The 24,291-nt window shown below is 38.7% G+C and overlaps 1 protein-coding gene across 1 annotated transcript in view; it reads left to right on the top strand.

The window, feature by feature from the left end:
* IFT81 (intraflagellar transport 81) overlaps positions 1-24,291 on the top strand; it is a 99,739-nt gene that overhangs the window by 17,752 nt on the left and 57,696 nt on the right. Inside the window, exons 9-11 of the mRNA XM_005691425.3 lie at positions 5,096-5,259; positions 6,524-6,619; positions 18,119-18,265. Coding sequence (XP_005691482.1) covers positions 5,096-5,259; positions 6,524-6,619; positions 18,119-18,265 — 407 coding nt within the window. The remainder of the gene's footprint in view (positions 1-5,095; positions 5,260-6,523; positions 6,620-18,118; positions 18,266-24,291) is intronic.

Raw genomic sequence — 24,291 nt, 5'->3', positions numbered from 1 at the left:
CAGATGGTAAAGAATCTGCCTGTAATACAGGAGTTTTGATCCCTGGATCCCTGGATTGGGAAGATCACCGGGAGAAGGCAGTGGCTACCCACTCCAATATTATTGTCTGGAGAATTCCATGGACAGAGGAGCCTGGTGGGCTACAGTCCATGGGGTTGCAAAGAGTCAGACACCACTGAGTTTTTTAACTATATGAAATCTCTCACTCCTCTCAGTCATAAATTCAGCTTCAAGCAATACCTGGAAGTTGCTGTGCATGTAGTTGTTGGCATCATTTGATTCTTTATTCACTAGGTTTTCACATTTTAGGAGAATGTTTAAGACAAAAGAAAATAATTTTTAGTGCTTTTTTACTCCTTAGTAGAATATACAGTATAACTTTTTAGTATATGTTCTCTGGATTTGATATAGGTTCCTTCACATCTTTAGTGTAAAAAATTAAGATAAATCTTCAAAAGAAATTCATTAAACTATACACATTTAAAAATGAATATCAACAAGAAATTTGTTTGTATAGGTCTATCTTTGCTAAGAAATTTTTAGAACTTACCATTAATAGTAAATTTTTGAAAATGAAAGTAATGTGTAGAAGAATTGAAAGATTTAGTAAGCAGAAAAATAACTTATTGATCAGCACAGTTTACTACAATTTAAAATGTTAGCCTGAAAAATAAAATGAAATAAAATAAAATGTTAGCCTGAACATGTGTTTCTTCAGTGTCTGTTATCCTCAATTTTATTAGGTTAAGTATTTCTTGCTATTATGGTTTATTTCTGGTAACTAAGAATATCCAAAGGTATTTATAGTGTTAGTAATATTTCATTTTTTATTTAAGCAGATAGACTTTATTTTGCTTTGGCTTTATAGACTAAATGGAATTTTGAGGTCAGGAAATACATATTTAGTAATAAAATGGACAAATAAAATTTGTTCTCTTTGGGGCATCTCTTGAGATGGTTTAGTAGATCCTGCTAAATAATAAAATCAGTTGTATTGCTAAGTAGTAATAGAAATAATTGGCTCAGAACCAGTCCATTAATTCAGTGTTTATTGAACATCTGCTCCATGTCAGGTACTGTGCTAAGTACTGGGAATAGAAAGGAAAGCTATTTCTATTAAAGTGCTCACAGGCTAATGGTGAAATGACAAGCAGTAGACAATGATAATGCAGCACGACAAATAAACTGATGGACCCCAGCTTCGATGAAAACAAAGAGGCAAAGAGCACCAAACTCCAGCACATTTGTTAGTTGCTCAGTCATGCCCGAGTCTTTGCAAACGCATGGACTGTAACCCGCCAGGCTCCTCTGTTCATGGAATTGTCTGGACAAGAATACTGGCATGGGTTGCCATGCCCTCCTCCAGGGGATCTTCCCAACCCAGGGATTGAACCTGGGTCTCCCGCATTGCAGGCAGATTCTTTACCGTCTTAGCTACTCTAACACAGAGTCAAATGGCTTCCTGGAGGTGTGGTGATTGAGTAACTTAATGCTGCAGAGGTGGAGGAGTGGAAGACATTCCATGCTAAAGCACAGTGACTGAAACAACAATGCACTGGGCTGAGCAGATGATGGAGGAAGTGGAGATAAAAGGTCAGGCTTCTTCTGACTGCTTGTCTTTGGAAAGAAGGCAAGAGAGGGAGTATGGGAATGATTGAGAAATCTATGCATAGACTGAGGGACGGTAGTGGTGTAGTGGTGTTTACTGAAGAGTCAGTCAGACCAAGGAAGATGTGAAGATTCGGGAGGAAAAGGTGAGAACTGGTAGCAATCTTTCCTGTGTGCTCCCATTGTATCCCAGCTATTTCACTGAATGTTCTACAGCAGTTACCATAACATGTTAATTGTTGGCATACCTGACTAGCTAACTCCGGGCTAGTCATGAAGTCATAATTATTCTATTTTCAGGCCTTAGCACACAGATTTGCACAGTAAGCATTTAGTAAATAATCTTAAATAGTTGGGAGGAGGAAGTAGAGACCCTAACCCTGCATAGGAAGAAAATTATCTTTTCCACAGGTAGGAGGGGAATCAAAGAAGAAAAAACTGCTAAAAATATTGAAATAAGGTATTATTTGTGCAGTATGTGTTTTTTGTGGGTTGACAGGGAATGGGGAGCAGGAAGTTCAGTCCCTGCTTTGTTGACATTGTTCTGGGAAGCAGAGTCTTAAGGATTATATTCAGCAGACTAGGAAAAGAGTAAATTAAACAGATGTTCAATTGCTTCAGGTATTTAGTTTAATAAGGTCCATCTAAATATTTTAGTAACAAAAAAATGGCTTACAAAAAAATTCTATTTGCGTAAATAACATGAAAGTATTTTTAGTGTCAGTGTAATTTGTATTTTTTCTGAGTAACAGCCATATTATAAAACATTCACTGAAGTTTTAATTTATCTTTATATTCTACATATTCCTGAGATTTGTTATATAAAAGAAGCTTCTTATTCAGTTGTAGTAGGATCAGCAGGATGTTTTCAGAGGGTTTTTAATCACAGTGTTTGCTGAGATCTTAGTGACCTTATATTTATCTCATCAGCATGTTTTTATCAAACTTTTTGTTTTGTATTGGGGTATAGTCAATTAACAATGTTGTGGTAGTTTCAGGTGAACAGTGAAGGGACCCAGCCATACATATACATGTTCACCAGGATTTTGAAAGATAATCTTCTTTAAAAACTGCATAGAAATATGTCCACTTTTCAAAGTATAAGTTAAATTTTTTAAGAGAAGGATTTTAAAATGTGACAGAAACTGTTTTTTGTTGACCTTATCTCAGCTTTACTGAGGTTAAATGGACATATGCTACTAAGTCACTTCAGTTGTGTCTGACTCTGTGCGACCCCATAGACGGCAGCCCACCAGGCTCCCCCGTCCCTGGGATTCTCCAGGCAAGAACACTGGAGTGGGTTGCCATTTCCTTCTCCAACGCATGAAAGTGAAAAGTGAAAGGAAGTCGCTCAGTCGTGTTCGACTCTTAGCGACCCCATGGGCTGCAGCCTACCAGGCTCCTCTGTCCGTGAGATTTTCCAGGCAAGAATACTGGAGTGGGGTGCCATCGCCTTCTCCAAAATGGACATATAATAAACTGCAAATGTTTAAAGTATACACTTGTTAAGTATTGACATATGTGTACCCTGATGAAACTATCACCTTAATCAAAATATAAATATTGCTATATCCATCACCGTAAAACATTTCCTTTGTAATGTCTCATTTCTGTCCCTCTCACCCTCCTCAGACAACCGTTGACCTGCTTTCTGTTACTATAGATTAGTTTGTATTTTCTAGAATTAGGAACTTTTTAAACAGGCAAAATAATATTTAAGAATTTAAAATCTTTTAAAAACATTTTAGACTTTATTTCTTGCATCTCTGGATTATATGCGGTATGTTTTAAGAACTTGAAGATGGAAAAACTGGTCATCTAACAGCCAAAGAAGCCAGGGTGTAGAGTTAATTGGAACCCATATAGGAATGATTGCCTAATTATAGTGATTCATGAAACACTCTCTTCACTTCCATTCTCCAGTCCCTAAAAAAGAGATGGGAAATTGTAGGGATGAATGGAAAACTTATGAATTTCCCATTAATAAATTTTTACCCATTAATACATGGTTAGCTCAGGAAAACTAAAAATAATTTTAAGGCTTTGGTCCAAATTTATTATGCAATCTATGTACGTAGATTACTTAAACCGGAAATCCGGTGTTTTAAAAAGTCCAGCCAGAATTTGTAGATGTGTAATGGAAAGATCTGAAATAAACTTTTTAAATCTCTCGAGGCTGGGAATTTATAACAAAATCATTATTCACTGAAAATCTGTGTATGTGTACAATTGTGCTCTCTGCCAGAATAAGAAAACTATCAAATCTTAAAAATATAATTTAAGTTGTCACTTAACTGTAAACTTAATACTTTGTAAAATCAAAACTACCAAATGTGGAAAACTGAAAATGTTTATGAATGTAGATAATTTCTCTTTTTCAGAATTTAACTTGTACCTTTAGTAATGTCTTCATTAGTTTAAACCTAAAAATTACAATGTATTATTACTGTTGTGAATTATTAGAATAGAAATATAAATTGCATGCTGCTGCTGCTGCTGCTAAGTCACTTCAGTCGTGTCCAACTCTGTGCAACCCCATAGATGGTAGCCCACTAGGCTCCTCCGTCCCTGGGATTCTCCAGGCAAGAATACTGGAGTGAGTGGGTTGCCATTTCCTTCTCCAGTGCATGAAAGTGAAAAGTGAAAGTGAAGTTGCTCAGTCATGCCCGACTCTTAGCGACCCGATGGACTGCAGCCTACCAGGCTCCTCCATCCATGGGATTTTCCAGGCAAGAGTACTGGAGTGGGTTGCCATTGCCTTCTCCGATATAAATTGCATAAGTACTGCAAAAGAAAAAGAATAAATGACTACTTACAGAGGAAGTAACCTGGATTAGATTTCATTTGTGTTGTCATTTGGTTCATGGGTTCCTTAAATACATAGAAGACAAAATATGATCCAGCAATATATTTGGCTCTGTAAATGTTATTTTTGCATAATGTGGAGTATAAAAGAATTAGATGGTAATTTGGGAATATCATAATATTACTTTTTCTGTAATTTAAATATTCTTCTATGTAAGTTAAGACTTCCCTGGTGGCTCAGATGGTAAAGCGTCTGTCTACAATATGGGATACCTGGGTTCGATCCCTGGGTTGGGAAGATCCCCTGGAGAAGGAAATGGCAATCCACTCCAGGACTATTGCCTGGAAAATCCCACGGACAGAGGAGCCCGGTAGGCTACAGTCCACGGGGTCGCAAAGAGTCGGACACTGAGCGACTTCAACTATAGTCTATGTAAATTGTCCTTTATTATCATTCTGATTAACCTCAAAAAGTTTCAGTGGCCAATCCTTTATTGTTCTGTAATGACAGCCCACTGCAGTATTCTTGCCTGGAAAATTCCATTGTCAGAGGAGCCTGTGGGCTACATCCATGGGGTCACAGAGTCAGACCTACGCTCTCCAGGTTGTATATTTTAAAATGTAGAAAGCATCACTGTGCCTACTCTATTGGGCTGAATAATCACTTATTTAATTTTCATAGGTTTAATGAAGAGGCTAGAGGAGGAGATAAAATTTAATTCATACATGGTAACTGAAAAATTTCCTAAAGAATTAGAGAACAAGAAAAAAGAATTACATTTTTTACAAAAAGTGGTCTCGGAGCCTGCTATGGGCCATTCTGATCTTCTTGAACTTGAATCTAAAGTAAGTAACAATCACCTTTTTTTTTTATAAGCTCCCAATTTTATCTCATCTCCAGTCCCATGAAAATTATGCGAACTGCTTCTATAGTGTTCTGCTCTTGACTCTGAAATTAACCTGTGCTAAGAGTTGACAGCTCTTATAAGGAATTGTTCTTAATGAGATTAAAACACATTATGTTGTTTCTTAATCCACAACTGATTAGGAAACTGGGTAACTTGGAGAAATAAATTAATGCATATGGTTGACTCATAGATTTATATGTTTATAATATAATCATTTAGATAACAAAATTTAAAAAATATTTTAAATGATTACTTTTTATTTCCAAAAATAATATAGCAATTTTGTACTTAAAGCTAATGTTTTTTATTAGCTTTTTATGCCTGCTTTGGAATTACTAAACTTTCTTGTAATGTTCATTGAAACCTAATATAATAGCATTTTTGTTTCTTAAAAATAAAATACTAATCAAGTGTTTATTTCTTTAAATAATAATTAAATATCATGAAAATTGATTGAAGGATTTTGACATTAATAGGCTTAATAGCCACTACAATTAAATACATAATTCTTTTAATTTATGTATAGAAATTAGTTGTCCAGCTCAGATTTGGCTTAAATTTAATGTCATAGGATTAGCAGGAAAATTCTAGTCTTTTCAAAGGATAGTTATACTGAAAGTCATATAATTAAAAAAAAACTTATAGGACTGTATGCTTCTATTGCATTTATTCAGTTTTATTACATTTGAGAAAAGTTTAGATGAATGAATGGGATAAATGACAGCTATCTTAGAATCACAGATCATTCATTCGAACAGAAAGGGTTTTTAGATGGCATTCATGTCAACTCTCAGCTGGGTTTGTAAATTCCTTGTACTAAATCCCTGGGTAATATTAGTCCAGATCTGCTTTATCACTTAATTACTTGAAAAGTCACAGCCTAGGTAAAGGGGTAACTTCAGATTTTTAGAAATTGTCTTTTAAAATAATTTAAATACTTCATGTAGAATAGGATAATTTAGACATGGATGGTTAAATCCATGTAACTAATCCAATTCTGTAAATACGTAGCATGAACCACGAAATGCAGATTGTCTCAAAGTAATTGTAACAACCCATCAATGGTATTAATAGGACTGATCCTCCTATCAAAATCACTGATAATAACAACTGTCAATTCAAAGCTTTGTTTGACCAGATGTCCCTTAATTTAGGTAATCACAGCCATAGTTTTAACCTTTTTTATTTTCATACTGTTTTAGATAAATGAAATAAACACACAGATCAATCAGCTGATTGAAAAGAAAATGATGAGAAATGAACCAATTGAAGGCAAACTGTCACTATATAGGCAACAGGTAAGACCTCTCTTTTTGGCTCACAAATCCACGTCTCCTGCATTGCAGGTGGATTCTTGATTGTCTGAGCTATGAGGGAAGCCCAACAACACACTTAAGTGAAGTCGCTCAGTCGTGTCCAACTCTATGCGACCCAGTGGACTGTAGCCTACCAGGCTTCTCCGTCGATGGGATTCTCCATTTCCTTCTCCAGGGGATCTTCCTGACCTAGGAATCTAACCCAGGTCTCCCGCATTGGAGGCAGACACTTTAACCTCTGAGCCACCAGGGAAGCAAACACACTTAAGACCACTCTTTTTGGCTCACATACTTTGACCTGTAATCTTGTTGGTGAATATCTTTATAAACACCATGGTCTGTGTTATCGATAGTCTTAAAGTGAGAAGGAAATAAAGAAGAAATGTTCTTCTGTCATTGTTAATCTCCAGATTAAATCAGAGAATTTCTGGAAAAGCCACAAAGATACATGTTCAAGTCTGAAATCTGATATATCCGATAATGCTCAGCTTCCTCAATATCTGCCAACTATGGTGATAGAGCTCTTTGTGTTTATATCTGTGAGTGTGAAATTTGATTTTTTTTATGTGAATGCTTACCTCAAGTGATAAAAATAAATATTTATAATCTTTTTTTTAAAATATTTATAATCTTTAATGAACTAAAGTCAAAGTGTTAGCAGCTCAGTCATGTCCAACTCTGCAATCCCATGGACTGTAGCCCGCCAGGCTCCTCTGTCCAAGGAATTCTCCAGGCAAGAATACTGGAGTGAGTAGCCATGCCTTTCTCCAGGGATCTTCCCGATCCAGGGATTGAACCTAGGTGTCTCCTACAATGTAGGCAGATTCTTTACTGTTTGAGCCAGAAGGGAAGTCCTAATGAACTAAAGGCAATATACTTTTTCAGGTTTAAAGTCGGCTTGAAAAAATACAGAATTCAATTAAATTTTAGGGCTAAGGCATTTATTATTTTATACAGAAGTATTAAATCATCAGGATATATATATGTTGTTATGTATTGCTAAACAGCAGATTCAAATGATAGCCAATTTGAAAATACTGAGCTACATAACAAAGCATTATTTAAGGATGCTAGAATTTTTGGAAAACCTTTATATAATGGAAAAATTTGACCATATACAAAGGTAGAGAAAATAGTCCAAATAAATCCTTGTGTGTCCTTTAGCTATAGCTATCATGGCCATTTTTATTTCATCTATAGCCCCCAGCTGCATCTGGATTATTTGAAGTAAATCTAAGATTTCATATTATTTCACATGTAAATATTTCAGAATGTATCTCTAAAAAATAAAAGCTTTTAAAAAGCTTAACAACATACCATATTTAAAATTAATACTGGCAATTATCCAGTCAATGTTCAGATTTCCTGATCTCTTTTTCTTTTTTTTTTTTAGTTGCTTTGTTTTAATTAGGATCCCTATAGGATTTATACATTGGATTTGTTTGATGTTTCAGTTCAGTTCAGTTCAGTCACTCAGTCGTGTCTGACTCTTTGCAGCCCCATGAATCGCAGCACGCCAGGCCTCCCTGTCCATCACCATCTCCCAGAGTTCACTCAGACTCACATCCATCGAGTCAGTGATGCCATCCAGCCATCTCATCCTCTGTCGTCCCCTTCTCCTCCTGCCCCCAATCCCTCCCAGCATCAGAGTCTTTTCCAATGAGTCAACTCTTCGCATGAGGTGGCCAAAGTACTGGAGTTTCAACTTTAGCATCATTCCTTCCAAAGAAATCTCAGGGCTGATCTCCTTCAGAATGGACTGGTTGGATCTCCTTGCAGTCCAAGGGACTCTCAAGAGTCTTCTCCAACACCATAGTTCAAAAGCATCAATTCTTTGGTGCTCAGCCTTCTTCACAGTCCAACTCTCACGTCCATACGTGACCACTGGAAAAACCATAGCCTTGACTAGACGGACCTTAGTCGGCAAAGTAATGTCTCTGCTTTTTAATATACTATCTAGGTTGGTCATAACTTTTCTTCCAAGGAATAAGCGTCTTTTAATTTCATGGCTGCAGTCACCATCTGCAGTGATTTTGGAGCCCCAAAAAATAAAGTCTGACACTGTTTCCCCATCTATTTGCCATGAAGTGATGGGACCGGATGCCATGATCTTAGTTTCTGAATGTTGAGCTTTAAGCCAACTTTTTCACTCTCCTCTTTCACTTTCATCAAGAGGCTTTTTAGCTACCCTTCACTTTCTGCCCTAAGGGTGGTGTCATCTGCATATCTGAGGTTATTGATATTTCTCCCAGCAATCTTGATTCCAGCTTGTGTTTCTTCCAGTCCAGTGTTTCTCATGATGTACTCTGCATAGAAGTTAAATAAGCAGGGTGACAGCATACAGCCTTGATGTTCTCCTTTTCCTATTTGGAACTAGTCTGTTGTTCCATGTCCAGTTCTAACTATTGCTTCCTGATCTGCATACAGATTTCTCAAGAGGCAGGTCAGGTGGTCTGGTATTCCCATCTCTTTCAGAATTTTCCACAGTTTATTGTGATCCACACAGTCATAGGCTTTGGCATAGTCAATAAAGCAGAAATAGATGTTTTTCTGGAACTCTCTTGCTTTTTCCATGATCCAGCAGATGTTGGCAATTTGATCTCTGATTCCTCTGCCTTTGTTAAAACCAGATTGAACATCAGGGAGTTCATTGTTCACGTATTGCTGAAGCCTGGCTTGGAGAATTTTGAGCATTACTTTACTAGCGTGTGAGATGAGTGCAATTGTGTGGTAGTTTGAGCTTTCTTTGGCATTGCCTTTCTTTGGAATTGGAATGAAAACGGACCTTTTCCAGTCCTGTGGCCACTGCTGAGTTTTCCAAATTTGCTGGCATATTGAGTGCAGCACTTTCACAGCATCATCTTTCAGGATTTGAAACAGCTCAACTTGAATTCCATCACCTCCACTAGCTTTGTTTGTAGTGATGCTTTCTAAGGCCCACTTGACTTCACATTCCAAGATGTCTGGCTCTAGATGAGTGATCACACCATCATGATTATCTGGGTTGTGAAGATCTTTTTTGTACAGTTCTTCTGTGTATTCTTGCCACCTCTTCTTAATATCTTCTGCTTCTGTTAGGTCCATACATTTCTGTCCTTTATCGAGCCCATCTTTGCATGAAATGTTCCCTTGGTGTCTCTAATTGTCTTGAAAAGATCTCTAGTCTTTCCCATTCTGTTGTTTTCCTCTATTTCTTTGCATTGATCGCTGAAGAAGGCTTTTTTTATCTCTCTTTGCTATTCTTTGGAACTCTGCATTCAGATGCTTATATCTTTCCTTTTCTCCTTTGCTTTTCGCCTCTCTTCTTTTCACAGCTATTTGTAATGCCTCCCCAGACAGCCATTTTGCTTTTTTGCATTTCTTTTCCATGGGGATGGTCTTGATCCCTGTCTCCTGTACAACGTCACGAACCTCTGTCCATAGTTCATCAGGCACTCTGTCAGATCTAGTCCCTTAAATCTATTTCTCACTTCCACTGTATAATCATAAGGGATTTGATTTAAGTCATACCTGAATGGTCTAGCGGTTTTCCCTACTTTCTTCAATTTGAGTCTGAATTTGGTAATAAGGAGTTCATGATCTGAGCCACAGTCAGCTCGTGGTCTTGTTTTTGTTTTGTTTTGTTTTGTTTGATGTTTAAATCTCCCTTAATTTATAGACTCTCTTCCTTACTTATTTATCCATTTATTTAATAATTTTTTGTGATTTTTTTATTGAAGAATTTTATTTTTCCTATAGCATTTCCCATGGTTGATGTTTTGCTGATTGCAACTGAATGGTGTCCTTTTAAAATATTCCTCTGTGTCCTGTATTTCCTATATATTAGAAACTTGAAACAACTAGAAACTTGAACAGGCTTTTTTTTTTTTTTTTTTTTAAAGAATACTTTCTAGTTGGTATTTTGCCATTCCCTGGAGTATAGAGGAGTTGAAGTTAGGCCAACTTCTTTTTTATCTTTACTTTGCTGTCAGACAGGGCCATTCTGACCAATATTTGTTTATAGAAAAGGAGTCTTGCTCAGTTATTTATGGTGAGCAGTCTTTTTGATATAGTTTCTCTGAATAAGACTAAATTCCACAATATTCATTCCGGCTGAGTAGATGGCCTCATATCAGAGCAGAGAAGCATGGCTCATGATTGGAATAAGACATTGGCTCCTCAGAGAACAACTTTAGAGTGAAAGAAAGATGTAGAAGTGTATATAAAGCTCTATCCAGAAAATACTGGGTAATTATTATGACTCTTTTCCAAGCACTCTTTCGCTAACTGTTTAGAGGATGTTTGTCCTGCAGGATAGAGTGTGGAAAAGAGCCATGATGATTAGATTAATCTCTCTGTGGTTTATGAAATCCCACAGTAAACCCCACTTCCTGCTTGTTTGCTCTGGATGGAAAAGCCCCACCCACTTTAATGTGATGGTCCCTGGCCTCCTGTAGTGTGACCAACGATGGATATTCTTCATCCTTCATCCTTTTAAATTGACCCATGACTAGACACTGGAATCTGTGTCTTGAAAGTGCAGGGTTGTCTATTCTCCTGGGAACCAAATCCCCTAATGGCATCAACATTATTCATCATTTGCTTTAATCCATATGTTACACACAAGTTTATTATTACACTAAAAATAATATTATATATACATATATTCATATATTTCCATCCTTAGAGAAAGCAGAGCATATTATACACACTTTTGTTCACAGTGCTTTTTTTCTCAATATATGCTATTGAATAGTATAGTAGAATAATCTTTATTCCTTTATAACTTTATTGAGATACAATTCGCATACTATACAGTTCACCCATTTAAGGTGTAAATTCAATGATATTTAGTATCAGAGCTGTACAACCATTACCCAATCAATTTGAGAACATTTTTATCATGTCAAAAAAGAAACCCTGAACCCATTAGCAGTCACTTCCCATTTTCCCCCAGATCCTCAGCCCCAGTCAACTACAAAAGACCAAACTAGCTCTGTAAATTTCCCTGTTGTGGACATTTCATATAAATGGAATCATACGATATATCGTCCTTTGTGACTGGGTTCTTATACTTAGCATACTGTTTTTAAAGTTCCTTCATGTATGATGACTCAGACAGTAAAGAATTTCCTTCTGTGTAGGAGACCAGGGTTCGATCTCCTGGTCAGGAAGATCCCCTAGGGAAGGGAATGGCAACCTACTCCGGTATTCTTGCCTGGAGAATTCCACGGACAGAGCAGCATGGCAGGCTACAGTCAGTAGGGTTCCAAAGAGTCAGATTCACTTCATGTTGTTAACATGTATTTCTACATGCTTAAACCTTTTTATTACTGAATAATATTCCATTATACAGATATATCACATTTTGTTTTTCTGTTCATCAGTTAATGAGCATTTGGGTTGTCCCTACTTTTTTGGCTATTATGAATAATGCGGTAGGAATATTCTCATACAAGTTTTTGTTTGAAAATAAATTTTCACTTCTCATGAGTATACTTGTAGGAGTGCAATTGTTGGTTCAATGATAATTCTGTACATAACATTTTGAGGAAATGCCAGCTGCTATGTCACGTCAGTCATGTCCGACTCTGTGCGACCCCATAAACAGCAGCCCACCAGGCTCCGCCGTCCCTGGGAGTCTCCAGGCAAGAACACTGGAGTGGGTTGCCATTTCCTTCTCCATGAGGAAATGCCAGACTACTTTCCAAAGAAGCTGTACCATTTTACATTGCCACCAACAGTGTATGAAGGTTCTGATTTCTCCACATTTGTACCAACACTTGTTATTATCTGTCTTTTTTGTATCCTGTAGTGGATATGCTTATTTCTGTTCACAGACATACTCCACTGGGTATGGAGTGGGTATATCACAGTTTATTCAATCAGTCTCCAGTTGATGAACATTTGGGTTGTTGCCATTCTTGTGCTATTGGCAATCATACATCGATAAATAGCTTTTTGTTTATGTCTTTGCATTTTTTGTCAGTGTGTCTTTGGGATATAGTCTCAGAAGTGAGATTGCTACATCAAACAGTAAATGTGTATGTAAGTTTGCTAGATATTGCCAAATTTCTTTTCATAAGGGTTTTAGCATTTTACATTTTGTGGCGGTATATGAGAGCGCCTATTTCCTTACAGCCTCATCAGTAGAGTATGTTGTCAAACTTTTAGATTTTTGCTATCCTTGTAGATAAGAAATGGTATTTTATGATAGTTTTAATGTTTATTTATCTTACTATAAACAAGGTTGATCATCTTTTCACATAATCTTACTATAAGCAAGGTTGAGCATCTGTATTTTCATATCATGTGTATTTTCATTTTTTAAACAGGGAGAATTGTTTAAAGGGTTTGCACTAAAGATTTCCCTCTCTTATAAAATGTTTGATAAAAATATTTGTAATATTTCACTGGAGAAGACAGTTTGGCTAATGTCTTTCTTAAACTAGTACAGTCATGGTTCATTTAAGGAAATGCCCCACAAGTTGCTAATGCTACATTATCCATAAATGCTGCATTTATGGCTAAGAGCACCCATCTGGGTTGTGTAAACATTTGCATAATTCTGGTGAATCAGATGTTTAATTTTCAATTTGCATTTTATTTATTAGAATGCCCCAAATATAATAAATGTTTTAACATTTTATTCTAAAAGTATGGGTATTGAATTTAGATAGGATGATCTGTATTGTAGTTTTGGGAATAAAGCATTCTTGTTTTATTCCTGTGAAAGGAAACCAACCATACAGAAAAACAGCAGACTTAGTGTTAGCTTCTGGGTTTACCTAGAAGATATTTTCATTAGCATTTCAATGTTAGTTGACAAGATTTTAATATTTTTTATTACTATTGTATTTCTGTTTCTCTGCTGATATATCCTATATTTTGCCTTCCAAAATGTGTTAAGGCTGCTATTTAATGCACATCGCAGGGGATTCCCTAGTGGTAGGGGGGAGTGGTTCAAACTTGGTGCTTTCACTGCCAGGCCCCAGGTTCAACCCCTGGTAGGGAAGATAAGATCCCACAAGCCATGTGGTGCAGCCAGATACATATATAAATATACATATATGTGTATATTATTGTTGTTGTTTAGTCGCCCAGTTATGTCTGACTCTTTGCGACCCCATGGACTGTAGCACGCCAGGCCTCCCTGTCCCTCAGCATCTCCCAGTGTTTGCCCAAATTCATGTTCATTGCATCGGTGCTGCCATCCAGCCATCTCACCCTCTGATGCCCTGTTCGTCTGCCCTCAATCTTTCCCAGCATCAGAGACTTCCAATGAGTCGTCTGTGTGCGTCAGATGACCAAAATACTGGAGCTATTGCTTCAGCATCAGTCCTTCCAGTGGATATTCAGAGTTGATCTCCCGTAAGATTCACTGGTTTGATCTTACTATCCAGGGGATTTTCAGGAGTCTTCTCCAGCACCATAGTTCAAAGGCATTGTAGTTCTTTGGCATTCTGTCTTCTTTACGGTTCAGCTTTCACAACCGAATGTGACCACTGGGAAGACCATAGCCTTGACTATACGGACCTTTGTTGGCAGAGTAATGTCTCTGCTTTTCAATGCTCTCGCTAGATTTGTCATTGCTTTCCTGCCAAGAAGCACTTGTCTTCTGATTTCATGGCTGCAGTCACCATCCGCAGTTATTTTGGAGCCCAAGAAGAGGACATCTGTCACTACTTCCACCTTTTCCTCTTCTATTTGCCATGCAGTAATGGGGCTGGATACCATGATCTTAGTTTTTTTAATATTTAGTCTTAAGCAGGCTCATTTTCCGCCTTCACCCTCATCAAGAAGCTCTTTAGTTCCTCTTTGCTTTCTGCCATTAGAGTGGTATCATCTGCATATCTGAGGTTATTGATGTTTCTCCTGCCTGTCTTGATTCCAGCTTGTAACTCATCCAGCCCAGCATTTCCTGTGACGTGCTCACAAGAAATAGATTAAACAAACAAGGTGACAGCAGACAGACCTGTTGTACTCCTTTCTCAATCTTGAACCAATCATTTATTTCATACAGGGTTCTAACTGTTGCTTCTTGATCCACATACAGATTTCTCAGGAGACAGGTGAGATGGTCTGGTATTCCCATCTCTCTAAGAACTTTCCACAGTTTGTCATGATCTAGCAAAGTCAGTGAAACAGAGATAGATGTTTTTTCTGAAATTCCCTTGCTTTTTCTATAATCCAGTGAATTTGATCTTTAGTTCCTCTTCCTTTTCTAAACCCAGCTTGGACATCTGGAAGTTCTTGGTTCACATAATGCTGAACCGTAGCATGCAAGATTTTAAGCATGACCTTACTAACATGGAAAATGAGTGCAATTGTCTGATGGTTAGCACATTCTTTGGTACTACCCTTCTTGAGTATTGGGGTGAGAGGATTGACCTTTTCCAGTCCTGTGGCTCCTGCTGGGTCTTCCAGATTGGCTGACATAATGAATGCCAAGGGCTTCCCTGGTGGCTCAGATGGTAAAGAATCTGTCTGCAGTGCAGGAGACGCAGATTCAATCCTTGGGTCAGGAAGACCCCCTGGTGAAGGGAATGGCAACCCACTTCAGTATTCTTGGCTGAAGAATTCTATGGACAGAGGAGCCTGGTGGGCTACAGTCCATAGGGTTGCCAAGTTAGACATGACTGAGCAAGTAACACAGCTATCTGGGGCCAGCATCCTACATTTTCCCATCCCTTTGTCCTGAGGAAGTGGCAGCAGCTATATTGCAGGCATTGTTATGCAATGAATGCAAAACCTTGATGGCATCATCCTTTAGGGGTTTGAATAGTTCTGCTGGAATTTCATTGCATTCACTAGCTTTATGGCACCCCACTCCAGTACTCTTGCCTAGAAAATCCCATGGATAGAGGAGCCTGGTAGGCTGCGGTCCATGGGATCGCTAAGAGTCGGACACGACTGAGCGACTTCACTTTCACTTTTCACTTTCATGCATTGGAGAAGGAAATGGCAACCCACTCCAGTGCTCTTGCCTGGAGAATCCCAGGGACGGGGGAGCCTGGTGGGCTGCCGTCTATGGGGTTGCACAGATTTGGACATGACTGAAGCGACTTAGCAGCAGTAGCAGCAGCTTTATTAACAGCAGTGCTTCTTAAGTTCCACTTGACTTTGCACTCCAGAATGTCTGGCTCTGGGTGACTAACCATACCATCATAGTAATCTGGTTCATTAAGATCTTTTTTATACAGCTCTTTGATGGATTCTTTTCATCTCTTCTTGATCTCTTCAGCATCTACTTGGTCTCTACCATTTTTACCCTTTATTGTGCCCACCTTTGGGTGGAATTCTTCCTTGATGTTTCCAGTTTTCCTGAAGAGATCTCTAGTCTTTCCCCTTTTGTTGTTTCCTTCTATTATTAAGCATTGTTCATCGAAGAAGGCCTTCTTGTCTCTTCTAGCTATTTTTTGAAACTCTGATTTTAATTGTATGTACCTTTCCCTCTCTCCCTTGCTTTTTCACTTCTCTTCATTCTTCCGCTATTTGTAAAGCCTCCTCATATAACCACTTTGCCTTCTTGCTTTTCTTTTTCTTTGGGATGGTTTTGTTCACCGCTTCCTGTACATTACGGACCTCTGTTCATCGTTCTTCAGGCACATCGTTAGCTAGATCTAGTCCCTTGAATCTATTGGTTACCTCTACTGTGAATTCATATGGATTAATTCATATGGCTGGCCTAGTGTTTTTCCCAGCTTTCTTTAGTTTAAGCCTGAATTTGCTGTGAGAAGCTGATGATCTGAGCCACAGTCAGCTCCAGGTCTTGTGTTTGCTGACTGTATGCAGCTTCTCCTACATCTTTGTCTACAAAGAATGTAGTCAATTTGATTTTGGTATTGACCATTTGGTGGTGTCCATGTGTAAACTTGTCTTTCATGTTGTTGAAAAAGGGTATTTGCTATGACTTGTGCATTCTCTTGGCAGAATTCAGTTAACCTTTGCCCTGCTTCATTTTGTTCTCCAAGGCCAAGCTTGCCTGTTACTCCAGGTTTATCTTGACTTCCTACTTTTACATTCCAATCCCTGATGATGAATAGAATATCTTTTTTAGGTGTTAGTTCTAGAAGGTCTTCCAGGCCTTCATAGAGCTAATCAACTTCAGTTTCTTCAGCATTGGTGGTAAGGGCAGAGACTTGAATTACTGTGATATTGAATGGCTTGCCTTGGAAACAAACAGCACCCAAGTACCGTATTTTTGACTTTTGTCAATTATCTGGGCTACTCCATTTCTTCTATGGGATTCTTGCCCACAGTAGTAGATATAATGGTCATCTGAATTAAATTTGCCCATTGCCATCAATTTTAGTTCACTGATTCCTAGGATGTTGATGTTTATTCTTACCATCTCCTGCTTGACCACATCCAATTTTCCTTGATTCATGGACCTAACATTCCAGATTCCTATACAGTACTGTTCTTTGCAGCATTGGATTTTACTTTCATCAACAAATACATCCACAACTGAGTGTTGTATCTGCCTTGGTCCAGCCTCTTCATTCATTCCAGGTCTATTGGTAATTCTCCATTCTTCCCCAGTAGCATATTGGACACCTTCAGACCCAAGGGACTCATCTTTTGGTGTCTTATCTTTTTGGTCTTTTATACAGTTCATGAGGTTCTCACGGCAAGTATACTGGGATGGTTTGCCATTCCCTTCTCCAGTGGATCACTTTTTGTCAGAATTCTCTGCTAAGATCTGTCCATCTTGGGTGGCCCTGCACGGCATGGCTCATAGATTCAAAGTTATGCAAGCCTCTCTGCCATGACAAGGCAGTGATCTGTGAAGGGGATATGTGTGTGTGTGTGTGTATGTGTGTGTGTGTGTGTGTGTATAACATCAGTTCAGTTCAGTTCAGTTCAGCCGCTCAGTCGTGTCTGACTCTTTGCGACCCCATAAATTGCAGCATGCCAGGCCTCCCTGTCCATCACCATCTCCTGGAGTTCACTCAGACTCATGTCCATTGAGTCAGTGATGCCATCCAGCCATCTCATCCTCTGTCGTCCCCTTCTCCTCCTGCCCCCAATCCCTCCCAGCATCAGAGTCTTGTCCAATGAATCAACTCTTCACATGAGGTGGCCAAAGTACTGGAGTTTCAGCTTTAGCATCATTCCTTCCAAAGAAATCCCAGGGTTGATCTCCTTCAGAATGGACTGGTTGGATCTCCTTGCAGTCCAAGGGACTCTCAAGAGTCTTCTCCAACACCACAGTTCAAAAGCATCAATTCTTTGGCGCTCAGCCTTCTTCACAGGCCAACTCTCACATCCATACATGACTACTGGAAAAGCCATAGCCTTGACTAGATGGACCTTAGTCAGCTCATACTAAATATAAAACTCATGATAGCAGGTGGTAGGGCAAAGGGTATTGTCAGGAGAAGTCAACCTGATATTGAAAATTTAGCTCAGTCAGTAAAATCTAAAAATTACATAATTTCAGAAAATAATAGAAAGTTGACTGTCTCATTTTTACATTTTTATTTAATGCTTAATTAGGCATCTATCATTTCTCGTAAAAAAGAAGCCAAAGCTGAGGAACTTCAGGAAGCAAAGGAAAAGTTAGCCAACCTAGAGAGAGAAGTGTCAGTGAAGACAAGTCAGACCCGTGAATTTGATGGCACTGAAGTTTTGAAGGGAGATGAGGTAAGTTGAGATATCTAATGGGAAGAGAATATGGTTATTGCTTTTGTTGGAAACTATTAATGTTTTTTACTTTTTAGTTTGTCTATCAGTAAATGGGACATTCATCATGTTGATGTTTGGCAGAAACCAACACAATTCTGTAAAGCATTTATCCTTCAACTAAAAAATAATTTTAAAAAAGATAAAAAATAGGAAGTTCATTTATTTTATGAAACTTATTTATTTAAAACTGAAAACTCTGCGACTTCCCTGGTGATCCAATGGCTAAGACTCCATGCTTGCAATGCAGGGGGCCCAGGTTCAGTCTCTGGTCAGGGATCCCACATGTGCAACTAAAGATTCTGTATGCTGCAATGAAGATTCTGCATGCTGCAGCTAAGACCTGATACAGCCAAATAAATGAAATAAAAATAAATATTTTTAAAAATAAGAATAAAACTGAAAACTTTTCAGTAATATTAGATATGCTTGATATATAATGACAGAGATTTTAGTGATTTTATGAAATAATGTTCCAAATTTTCACTTTTTAAGTGGATTTATTTTGGATTTAGTATAAGTATTAGGTTATAAAAGTAAAACCAAATGAGTAGGAACTGTCAGGTAAGCAAATATTCATATTTTTTGATAAATATAATTCCATAAAGAGCTGAGAAAGTATCACTAAGTTGCTTCATCAATAATGTGTACTTGGCCAGTGGGACTGGCATTATTAAAATAACTTCATTAAAAAATGCTTACAAATTTAAAAAATATAATTATGTCTTACATTGCTTTCTCTTTACATTTTGAACAATGATTTGGCAGCTCTTATTTTACTTATCCTTCTGTCAGACTCATGAAATGAGTAGGACAAGTAATATTGTTATTTATAGATGGTTGAAGTTAAGCATCAAAAATATAAACCCCATCTCCTTTTTATGAAGTTATCTCAAGAAAGTAAATAAATGAAGCAAAATATCTTGCCTTCAGCTCAGTGCTTTCTTTTTTTTCTTTTAGCAAAACAAGTGATAGGTCATATTTTAATTCGTAAACATTGCATCTCTTTACCACCTCTAACAGCTTTTTTATGTTACATTAGCCACTGCTGCTGCTAAGTCACTTCAGTCGTGTCCGACTCTGTGTGATCCCATAGACGGCAGCCCACCAGGCTCCCCCGTCCCTGGGATTCTCCAGGCAAGAACACTGGAGTGGGTTGCCATTGCCTTCTCCAATGCATGAAAGTGAAAAGTGAAAGTGAAGTAGCTCAGTCGTGTCCGACTCTTAGCGATCCCATGGACTGCAGCCTACCAGGCTCCTCTATCCACGGGATTTTCCAGGCAAGAGTACTGGAGTGGGGTGCCACTGTTCTCAGCAAAAGCTACTTTGAGGCACGGGTGGGTGCTGACGACGGCGAGGGCCGTGCGGAGACGGGCGTCTGGGGGTGGGCGTGCCGGGGGCCCGGCCGGGGCCCAGAGGCCGCGGCCCCCTGCCCGCAGTCTCTGGCCGGCAGACTTGGGGAGCTGTTGAGAGGGGTCACCAGGAAGCCCTTCCCAGTGGGCGGGCATTCTCTGCATGGAGTGGGCTCGCTGGAGAGACGCCTCTGGGGCCTTCCGGGCATTAGGCCTGGCGCCCGTGGGCGCGTGAATGTGCGCGGGCGCCGGTGCCTGTGGGGGTCTGTGCGGTTGCCGGTTGGAGAGTCAGTCCCGCGGCCTACCCGCCACCCTCTCCACCTAGATGACGTGGCTCCTTAGAGTTTCCCCTGGGCGGTCAGGTGTCAGCGTGTGCATTTCGGTGCCAGCCGTGTGTGGCTGACTGGTGAAATGTAAGGTCTTGTGAAACTCGAACGTGATGCTTGTGAGATCCAGAGTTTAGATTTAATGGGCTCGAGTGAACCATAATCAAGGTGTGGCCTCCATGCGAGGTAAACGATTGGCTCCTCTTCAGGTAAACCTGATGAGAGGGCTCATTCCTTTTAAGTGACCCAGATGGTGTTGTGGAGACCAACGGTCCCACTGGGTGCCCTGGCCCCTTCTGCTGTGACTTTTTTTTTTTTTAATAAAACGTGACACACTGGTCGCCTGGAAGCACTCTGGGGGAAAAAAAAAAACAAGCTACTTTGAAAAGCTGCTCAGGTCCAAACCTCATTTTTGGCTTTGAAAAGTTATTGAATTCATACTGTTACAAATTGGCAGTGAATCTTCACTATGCCAAACACAAATGAATTGTTTCCATAGCACCACTTTCCTCTGGTGCTTTTGATTGTAGCCTCTCTGTATGGCTTCTAGTTTATTGGGGAGGTAGAATTCATAAATCAACACTTGATTGAAAAACTTCTTTGTCTTTTAACATCCACTTCCAGGGGAATTCCCTGGCAGTTCAGTGTTTAGGACTGAAGGCTTTCATTGCAGGGGGCACGGGTTCAATCTCTGGTCCGGTAACTGAAGACTACCTGCCGAGTGGTGAAGCCAAAAAAAAAAAAAAAAAGACATTAACTTACAGATCGCTTTAAGAAATGAGAGTATTTTACAACTAAAACAGCTGGAAAAAGAACTTAAAAACCCCAAAATTAGCAGAAGGAAAGAAATCAAAGATCAGAGCAGAAATAAATGAAAGAAAAGGGAAAGAAACAATAATAAAGATTAATAAAACTAAAATCTAGCTCTTTGAGACGATAAACAAAATCGACAAACCTTTAGCCAGACTCATCAAGGAAAAAAGAGAGAGAAGAATCAAATCAACAAAATTAGAAAAGAAAAAGGAGAGGTTACAACAGACAGTTCAGAAATATAAAGGATGATAAGAGACTATTATGAACAATATGGCAATATGAACTATATGGCAATAAAATGGATAACCTGGAAGAAATGGACAGATTCTTAGAAAAGTTCAATTTTCCAAGACTGAACCAGGAAGAAATAGAAATTATGAACAACCCAATTACAAGCACTGAAATAAAAACTGTAATCAGAAATCTCCCAAAAAACAAAAGCCCAGGACCAGATGGCTTCACAGGTGAATTCTGTCACGTGTTTAGAGTAGAGCTAATGCCTATCCTTCTAAAACTCTTTCAAAAAATTGCAGAGGAAGGAACACTTCCAAACTCATTCTACACAGCCACCATCACCCTGATACCAAAACCAGACAAAGACAACACTAAAAAAGAAAACTACAGGCCAATATCACTGATGAACATATATGCAAAAATCCTCAACAAAATTCTAGCAAATATAATTCAACAGCATATTAAAAAGTTCATACACCATGATCAAATTGGGTTTATTCCAGAGGTGTAAGAATTCTTCAATATATGCAAATCAATTAATGTGATTCACCATGTTAACAAACTGAAAGATAAAAACTATATGATAATCTCAATGGATGCAGAAAAGGCCTTTGACAAAATTCAGCACCCATTTATGATTAAAACTCTTCAAAAAATGGGCATAGAAGTACCATTTACTCAACATAGAAAAGGCCATATATGATAAGCCCACAGCAAACATAATTCTTAATTGTGAAAAACTGAAAGCATTCCTCCTATGATCAGGAACAAGACAAGGGTGTCTACTCTCACCACTATAATTCAACATAGTTTTGGAAGTCCTAGTTACAGCAGTCAGAGAAGAAAAAGAAATAAAAGGAATACAGATTAGAAAAGAAGAAGTAATGCTCTCACTGTTTACAGATGACATGATACAGATGAGAAGAAAAGATACTATCAGAAAATTACTAGAGCTAATCAATGAATTTAGCAAATTCGCAGGACACAAAATCAATACACAGAAGTCACTTGCATTCCTATATACTAACAATGAAAAATCAGAAAGAGAAATTAAGGAATCAGTCCCATTCACCATTGCAACAAAAAGAATAAAATAGGAATAAGCCTACCTAAGGAGAAGGAAATGGCAACCTACTCCAGTATTCTTGCCTGGAGAATCCCAGGGACAGAGGAGCCTAGTGGGCTGCTGTCTATGGGGTCGCACAGAGTCAGATACAACTGAAGTGACTTAGCAGCAGCAGCAGCAGCAAGGAGACAAAGAAACTGTATACAGAAAATTATAAGACACTGATGAAAGAAATCAAAGACAACATAAACAGATGGAAAGATAGTCCATGTTTCTGAGTAGGAAGAATCAATATTGTAAAAATGACTATACTACCAAATGCAATCTACAGATTCAGTGTGATCCCTATCAAATCACCAGTGGCATTTTTCATAGAGCTAGAACAAAAAATTTCACAATTCACATGGAAGCACAAAAGACCCTTAATATCCAAAGCAGTCTTGAATAGCCAAAGCAATCTTGAGAAAGAAGAATGGAGCTGAAGGAATCAACCTTCCTGACTTCAGATTATCCTGCAAAGCTATAGTCATCAAGACAGTATGGTACTGCACAAAAGCAGAAAAATATAGACCAATAAAACAACATAGAAAGCCCAGAAATAAAGCCATACACCTATGCTGCTGTTGCTAAGTCACCTCAGTTGTGTCTGACTCTGTGCAACCCCATAGACAGCAGCCCACGAGGCTCCCCCATTCCTGGGATTCTCTAGGCAAGAACACTGGAGTGGGTTGCCATTTCCTTCTCCAATGCATGAAAGTGAAGTCAGTTGTATCTGACTTTTCGCGACCCCATGGACTGCAGCCTACCAGGCTCCTCCGTCCATGGGATTTTCCAGGCAAGAGGACTGGAGTGGGTTGCCATTGCCTTCTCCACATGCACCTATGGCTACCTTATTTTCGACAAAAGAGGCAAGAATATGCAATGGGGCAAAGACAGCCTTTTCAATAAGTGGTGCTGGGAAAACTGGACAGCTACATGTAAAAGAATGAAATTAGAACACTTCCTAACACCATACACAAAAACTCAAAATGGAGTAAAGACCTAAATGTAAGACCAGAAACTATAAAACTCTTAGAGGAAAACATAGGCAGAACACTCCATGACATAAATCAAAGCAAGGTCCTCTATGACCCACCTCCTAGAATAATGGAAATAAAAACAAAAGTAAACAAGCGGGACCTGATTAAACTTAAAAGCTTTTGCACAACAAAGCAAGCTATAAGCAAAGTGAAAACAAAACCCTCAGAATGGGAGAAAATAATAGCAAATGAAACAACTGACAAAAGATTAATTTCCAAAATATATAAGCAGCTGATACAACTCAATACCAGAAAAACAACCCAATCAAAAAGTGGGCAAAAGATCTAAATAGACGTTTCTCTGAAGAAGACATATAGATGGCTAACAAACACATGAAAAGATGCTCAACATTGCCCATTATTAGAGAAATACAAATCAAAACTACAGTGAGATATCACCTCACACCAGTCAGAATGGCCATCATCAAAAAGTCTACAAACAATAAATGCTGGAGAGGATGTGGAGAAAAGGGAACCCTCTTGCACTGTTGGTGGGAATGTAAATTGATACAGCCTCTATGGAAGACAGTATGGAGATTCCTTTAAACAGTAGGAACAAACCACCATATGGCCCAGCAACCCACTCCTAGGCATATACCCTGAGGAAACCAAAACTGAAAAAGACACATACACTCCAATGTTAATTGCAGCACTATTTACAATAGCTAGAACATGGAATAAACCTAGATGTCAATCAACAGATGAATGAATAAAGAAATTGTGGTACATGTACACAATTGAATATTACTCAACCATAAAAAGTACCCATTTGAGTCCGTTCTAATGAGGTGGATGAATCTAGAGCCTATTATACAGAGTGAAGTAAGTCAGAAAGAGAAAGATAAATATTGTATACCAATGTATATATATGGAATCTAGAAAGATGGTATCAAAGAGTTTATTTGCAGGGCAGCAATGGAGAAACAGACATAGAGAACAGACTTATGGACATGGGGAGAGGGGAGGAGAGGGTAAGATGCATGGAGAGAGTAACATGGAAACTTACATTACCATATGTAAAATAGATAGCCAGTGGGAATTTGCTGCATGTCTCAGGAAACTCAGAGGCTCTTTATCAACCTAGAGGGGTGACTAGGGATGGAGAGGGAGATGGGAG

The sequence above is a fragment of the Capra hircus genome, chromosome 17 (assembly GCF_001704415.2).
Source record: "Capra hircus breed San Clemente chromosome 17, ASM170441v1, whole genome shotgun sequence".
In the NCBI taxonomy this organism is placed as follows: Eukaryota; Metazoa; Chordata; class Mammalia; order Artiodactyla; family Bovidae; genus Capra; species Capra hircus.
The sequence above is the reverse complement of the archived record's forward strand: the minus strand, read 5'-3'. Positions and strand labels throughout refer to the sequence as shown.